The sequence below is a fragment of the Seriola lalandi genome, unplaced genomic scaffold, assembly GCF_002814215.2.
Source record: "Seriola lalandi dorsalis isolate HSWRI2012SDOR001 ecotype SW California unplaced genomic scaffold, Sedor1 jcf7180002052132, whole genome shotgun sequence".
In the NCBI taxonomy this organism is placed as follows: domain Eukaryota; kingdom Metazoa; phylum Chordata; class Actinopteri; order Carangiformes; family Carangidae; genus Seriola; species Seriola lalandi.
Genome location: NW_019522685.1, coordinates 408,768 through 415,975, shown reverse-complemented (window position 1 = coordinate 415,975; position 7,208 = coordinate 408,768). Strand labels below are relative to the sequence as shown.

General features: G+C 47.1%; 1 protein-coding gene across 7 annotated transcripts in view; it reads right to left on the bottom strand.

Moving 5' to 3' along the window:
* The window catches only part of raraa (retinoic acid receptor, alpha a), a 141,335-nt gene that overhangs the window by 37,334 nt on the left and 96,793 nt on the right, over positions 1–7,208 (bottom strand). Inside the window, exon 1 of one of the 7 annotated variants that reach the window (XM_023400156.2) lies at positions 1,603–2,619. The exons of the other annotated variants lie outside the window; for them this stretch is intronic. Within the exon in view, the coding sequence (XP_023255924.1) occupies positions 1,603–1,780 (178 nt within the window). The 5' untranslated portion in view covers positions 1,781–2,619. Of the gene's footprint in view, positions 1–1,602; positions 2,620–7,208 lie in introns of those variants that run through there. 7 annotated transcript variants of the gene reach the window in all.

Here is a 7,208-nt window from a genome sequence, read left to right as displayed (position 1 = left end):
GCCACCAGTCTCCCTCAGACAAGCTCACATGGTTTGAATCAATGTTGCCACTAGAGCTGTTTAGTGGGCCGGTTCGAGAAATACTATCAAGCTCGCTGGATATCTGCTTCGAAAGAATGTATCGGACTTGTTCTTTTAGTCAGGAGGAATTTCTAATCTCATCCGACTTGGAAAAACAAGCAGTGAAGAGAGAGCGAGAGAGAGAGGGAGAGAGGGAGAGAGACAGAGAGAAAGACTACAGTGCAAACAAAACCAATTTGAGTGCTTTTGTTGTTGCCGCCAAACATCAGAAATTCCTGTTTAAATTTCCCTTTGTCGTGTGTTTCTATAGTCTTGAGACGAGGAGGAAATTGGCCCTTAAGAGCCTGTGGAGATTCCTGCCTTTTACGCTCCTTCAGCTGTGAAAGACAACAGAGCTATCTCTTCTATAAAGGCCTGTTCGAGCTTTGTGCAGTGCAGCTCCTTTGAGGTAAAGAATGGGAAGGGCCTCTGTGATACTTTGTTGTTGCAATAAAACTCTCTCTTATTGCAGCAGATACAGTGTCGCTGAACTGAAATCTCCCATGGCTGCCAAAGGTGGAAAACTATACACCAAAAAAATAAAATAAAATATATATATATATATAACTAAATCAAGTGCAAACTAAATCACTTAACTAAGTCTCGCTGAGATTTCAAAACCACTACCAGACACTGGCATGCTATTTTTAGACATGACAGAAAGCCTGTCATACTCACTCCTTGGTACATGAGCCAACAAATACATTTTCTGGGTGTATTTATTAGAGTTTAAATATTTATTTTTCATATTTTAATGTGTGTGAAACAACTGAAAATGTTCAGCTATTAAAATAAATATACGATTTAAACATCAAGCTGTAGAATTAATTATTAGAGCACACCCTGTTCTCATCATTCCCCAGCTTTACTAAATTTAAATCACTGGTTATAAATACATTTAATTAGCTCAAACCCTGATTAAACAACATTAATAACGTTATATAGCTAGGACTGTCCAGTTCAGGCCGTGCTGCTCAGGAAACTGTGGCCTGTGGGTGCAGCTATCCAGATTACCAGAGGAACCGAGGGATAACACTGGCAGGAAAGTTTGATCTGATTAACGTTGGCAAGGCTTGCAAAACCTTGTTTGTATTTAGTGCATATTTCAGGAACGCAAAGGCTTTGGATAACGTGGCCTGGATCAGAGCGCCGCAGTCTCACTGAGGTTTCTCCGGGAGAAACAAAATGCCCAAACCTGGACGCACAGCGAGGCAGAAGAGATGGAACGGAAAGTGGGTCAAGTATATATTATGCAGTTATTGAGCTCAGTGATGGCGATAGCATGCAACGCTGTTTGGCACATATTATGGGGTTTAAATAATAGAAATAAAACAGGCTGGTGACACAGAAATAAAGGCCTTATAATGCCGATTTTAGTCGCACCTATCGCGTGATTAAAAATAAATAGGCTAAATAACAAAATGGAAAACACAATATTCATTCAGGCTATGAATACACACACACACAGGCTCGGACCATGGGGGTTTTAACTTTAACACCGTTCAGTGAAATGAAGTTGTGGAGGCAGGAAAAGGCACCTACAGTGATTGGAGCCGTTCCAGTGCTGGTTCCTGATGGACGTGCTGTAGGGATGGGGCGCTCCGGGCACCAGTCCTTTCTCTGGGATCAAGCATCCTCTGCTCTGGTTGTAGTAATCCATCATTAAAAACGGGTTCGGGCTGGGATTCAGTCCCACAACGTCCACACTCTCATACATCATACGAAGCAGGACGATAGCAGGGGATTATTGTCAAAAAAAACGAACTACTTGTCGTGAACGCAGGAACACACGAGCCTTGTGGTTTTCAGCTCGCCACCAGCAGAGGTAGAAACTGAGGGGGCCAAACGGGGGGAAACTGCATTAAAATCGAGGGGAAAGTGATAAATCCAAACACAGCGGGGACATTTGAACGTTTGGCATCTTCTGATAGCGCTGTATGGATCGTAGACCAAATCGAGGAGTCAGTCAGTGTATGAAGGAGCCTAATCGGCTGCGCTCAATTTGAAAACATAATTCAAGAGAGCAGTCTGCATGGTGTCCAACGCAGGAACACGGCACACAAAAAAATAAATCGAAAACGACCCGGATAACTTCAGCAGAATATATCGGTCCTGTCGGCCTTGCTCAAACAGAGAGCAACATTTGAGGCTGTATCCACGGCACAAAGAGAACACAAGCCGGATAAAATCCCAGAAAAGAGAACACTAATCTCCAAAGTCCGTGTCGACAACACAGGGGGGGAAAAAATTATCGATGGGCAGAAGGTGCAAATATCAGAGAGGAAATCCCGTCTAGTTGCAGTTCGTCCTTCGGGTTACGGTCGGTTGTCCCGTTTGTGCCCGCCGTGGGTGGACTCCTGTCAGCACCGTAAATGAACCGGTCTCCCTCCGTGCGCTGCTACAACAACCGGCGGCTTCCCTCGGTCGGAGCCCGCTCTCTAACATCCAGGTTCGCACGAAACATGCAGCACCGCCTTGTTTGTATTTGGAGAGAGAGAAGGCTAAATCATTCCCACACCAAACCGTGCGGCTATCATGTTCTGCAGAAATGTGACAAGGCACAGCAGCTGAGGACTTTGGCTCCACCTCCACTAGGCTCTTTTTTCTTTTTTTTTTTTCCTTTCTGCCTTCCCTCGATCTCCTTTCATGCGTTGCTCCTCCTACGTTTAACCCCTTCAGGGACGTCACTATGGATCTCCCTCTCTCGAAACACGGGCCGTGCATGGGACTGTGGAGGGGGGAGCCCACCGCCCTCCCTCAAATTTAGGTGCGGGGGCTTTAAATAGAAACGAATTAGAGGACACGATTAAGTTATATAAGCTCAGTAATGAGTCTTTCATATCTTTACATGGAGTTCATGGACATAATGAGTGCTGCGCCAGACTCTATCTCTCACTCTTTTTCCTGGAAGTTCCCGTCTATGTTCTCACTCTTTATTTGGGCTCCTCCTTCCAACTAATTTGACCCTCTCCCCCATGCTCTCATCAGTCCCTACCCCTCGATTTTTTCTCCCCCAGCCTCTGTCTCCCTAATTTGCCTAATGCTATGCGGCTGAACTTTTCCTGAACCCAGGGAAGTAGGCAGCCTCACCTCCTGGTGACCCACTGGCTGACTCGGATTCGCCTCTCTGGCTCGCTCTCATCCCACATTATTCAAGGTTTCCCACCTTGTACACTCAGTGTAACACCATTACACTTCCTCGAGTGCTGCCCAGAGAGGCGCCTCAGTTCACCCGCCATACAAAAAAGTAACAAAAGCAAAGTCACCCAGTCATGGTAACTGACACTTAACTTTTCTCACAGTGTAGCTGCAGCTGGAATAAAGTCCAGGAAGTTGTTCTGCTTCAGAGTTGCATCACCTCCCTAATCAAAGGTTACTCCACCTTTACTCTGCAGCATTCCTTGCAGCATTGTTGCAACTTGTTAAGGGAACATGCAGCTGTGTGACACGGGAGCCCCGGGTCCGTGCCAAAGCTATCGCAGCACAGCTTTAAAGGTTTGACTATTTTTCTCTTCGAGCCGATGCGAACGTCAATGTCACAGTCCCCAAAACACGTCCAAACTTTTCACAAACACAACATCGGTCTCATGTCGTAGTCATGTCGGGGAGCTTTTTTTTCGAAAGCAGTGGCCTATGATTGTGATGTGATCTGGAGTGGTTCTTTAAATAGAAGACCACATAGGACAATATCGAGCATGTTTAATAATGACTGGGACGTCCCAGACAAGGTCAGGAGGAGGAGAGGCCAGTCTCTGAGCTGCAGATTCTGACAACTTGCCTATGACAGCAGAATTACCTGTCCCATCCAATTGTCTGGTGGACATGCAATCTTAAGCAGTTTCCTACTGTTGTGGTTTGTCAGTGTGGTATCTGGCCTTTTCAAATACATCTGCATCAATGTGGACATGGCCAAAAACCTGTGTGACTTGTGCTGTAATCTATACCACTGCCTGAACAATACCTCTCCTCCCCCACCGTCCCTATACCTGAGCCACAGGCCACAGCTGGGTCTGACTAACACAGTTTTTGAGAGGGATTATCTGCATGGAGCCTGGCAGGAGGGGGGGGGGGTTCGGCCTGCTCCGCCCCCACTGACTGTGACACTTATTTAATGCAGACCCCCGCGTGTTTACCCTGCCTGATAAGAGCCCAGTGTGCAGGCCTGGGCCGCAGCGACCCCTTGCCCGCGCTGATAGCACAGCCACACATTCCTTGACAGGATTAGCCCTGTGAGTAATGGCTGTCAGAAAATGCTAATTTTCCAGGCTCTGTTTTCTTCTCCAAGGGGACGGCATTCATCCTCGGGTAATACCCTGCGATTGCATAAAACAAGCAAGGAGATAACGGATTGTTGATCATTGCTTATTACAGGGGAGGGGGGGGATACGAGATTAGGCCTGAAAACGTCCTTTTGCCACAGCTTTCTCACATTTATTTCTTAAACAAAGAAGTCGCTTTGTCTTGCTTAATAAAACTGAATATATCAAGGCACCTAAGATTAAATAAATGTGGTATTTTTTATTTTCACAGGAGGGAAGAGAAAGAGGAACAGAGGGCTCCTTGGGGCTGACAGTTTGGGAATTGGGTGTACTACATTACACCAATGGAAAAATGAGCACTGGTTTAGTGCCAGGTGGAGGCCAGTCTGTACGTGCACACACATAATGTGAATATGAAGTGCTAAGACACACACTTGACAACTGGTGCCATGAATATGGGGGAAGTGAAAGTGATCAGTGGTCTCTATTGTGTCTTCATGACTGTGTAAAGACTAAGTAGACTGAGAGTCACGAGAGGTTCAGCCCACGTTAACACAGCAGTCCAGGTGGCTGTTCCTGTTCCAGTATCAATAAGCACCGCAGTCCTGAGGACATGGAAAAGTACTCTGGCGCAAAGCAAAGCTAGAAAGAATGAGATTGTGTGCTTGATCCCTTAACTTGTCACCGAGAGGGAAGGCTCAGTTCCGTGGCATGAGCTTCAAAGTGTTGCTGCATGAGGTCCAGGCAAACCGACGGAGGGGTCTGATTAAAGCACCATTCAGACACAGAGGCCTCGCAGGAATAGATGGTTATGCAAGTCCAAATAATAGAGGGATACCACAAGCGGTAAACCTTGGTCAGTCCTTGATTTGGAGGAAAGCTAGAACTTAAGAGTCCAGCTGAGAGATGGGGGAGGGAGAGCGGGAGAGCCGGGGAGAGAGGGGAGAAGGATTTTAGGAGGGAATTCAAAGAGTTTTATGGGCAAGGGCAGCGAGGAGATTGCTGGCTGGACCTTGAGGGTGTCAAACTATTTTTACTGCCCCACTCTCCTTCTTTCTTAGCCCAATCAGGGGTGTTAGGAAGCAGTAAAAGGTGCTTCCCCTGCCATTCCTCCCCCCCAAGGAGATGAGCCGACAGGTTAGAACAAACAATAGGTCGTTATGTCATTGGGATTATTGTACGTGATAAAAAGAGGAGGAAGAGTGCCTTCTCTGTAAACGCACAAGCTGGAGTCAACAGTGTCGAAGCAGATCTTGGTTTAGCTAATGAGAGAGAATTCTTGTTGAATGCTAAGCAGATTCTGGAGACGATCCACCAACATCTGCAATCAGCTGTCCCTTGACTCTTGTGTTCCTGCACTCTGGAGATCCCCCCCCCCCCTCATGGCTATGAACATTTCCTGCACAGTGTGTTGATTATTGGAGTGGACGGTCAAATCAAAACAGACTGAAATCAAACTGTCCAAAAGTCGTGGAAAAGTTGACTGGGCTCTGGTTGGCCTGGAGACACTAAACAGGCTAAAGGGCAAAGGAAAAAACAGATCAGACCTGCCGTATCGCTCAGACAACACTTGGCACGGATAATAGCCATCTCCTGACAAGATAAGGCCAGACATGTTCGAGTTAGAATGGCCCGGGCCTAATTTTAGAGTTCCTGTCTGCCTTAGCGACTACTACACAAACACAGGCGCTCAAGCTACACCTCCCCCCAAGCTCTCCTGCACATGTGCCAGCAGATGGCTAATGCCCAGACGATAAAGAAGCTGGAAACCTCGGCAAAGCTTTCTATCTTTCTTAAATCTTCCCAGCGACCTAATAAAGCAGCACAGCAGGGAAAGACAGAGGAGATAAATTCAGAGGGGAAGTACTTTAAGGAGTTGAAATGTGCCCTAATTTGAGAGGCAGCAAGGGACGATAAGATAGTGATTGCATCTGTCCAGGTCTCTGTCACGCTGTGGGGCAAAACATGCTGTCTGCATGTTAGCAGCATTATCCCATGACTGTGATGATCAGCACCATAATCCGCCCCCCACCCCCACTCCTACCGGCGTCACGGTCCCAGCAGCCAACTTCCTCATGTCACTCTCTAACCACGATCACATCTTCCCCGAGTGTGTTTCTGTTGTGCGAGCCTAGGTGCGTCCACCTGAAGCTCTACCAACCTGTCTGTTGCCACTCCGTTCCCAGTTCTGCCATTATAGTTTCTATGTGTGTGTGTGTGTGTGTGTGTGTGTGTGTGTGTGTGTGTGTGTGTATGTGCGTGTTTGTTTGCACAGCTGGGTTTGTGCAGCCTGTACAGGCAGCACCAGCCAAACCCAACAGCTGTGCTCCCCGACAGCGAGCCAATGTGTAATGAGGGCCCGACCCTTCGATGTGAGAACAAGCTGCAGTTATCGATGAACACTGCACCACTTCCAGCTTCTTTCTGTCAATCTACTGGATACACACACACACACACACACACACACACACACACACACACACACACACAGCCTGACCCCAAAGTTAAACTGTTCTATAGATCTCTACATCGGTGCTGTGCTATCCTCAGTTTGTGTGTGTGTGTGTCTTTTCTAAAAATAAAAAAAAGACCCTCTTGGTGGCTGCAGGGATCTTTGTGAAAGCTATCCCCCCCTGTCATTATCCCTTTAATGTCCCTCCGACGGCAGATTCCAGCATTTATGGTACAGGCCTATATCTGCCCATAAAGCCTTTTATTGTTTAGCCCAGCTCTATGGTGGCCGTAACCTGGTTTTCCCATTTTTTATGGGGACCTTCACTATATCACAGGGGGGAGGACAAAGCTGCCTACCATCGGTGTTTACCAAAGTATGGCCCACTCATAAATCCATCATGGCCGGCGGCATTCTGGAAATACCTCAGCAGAGGG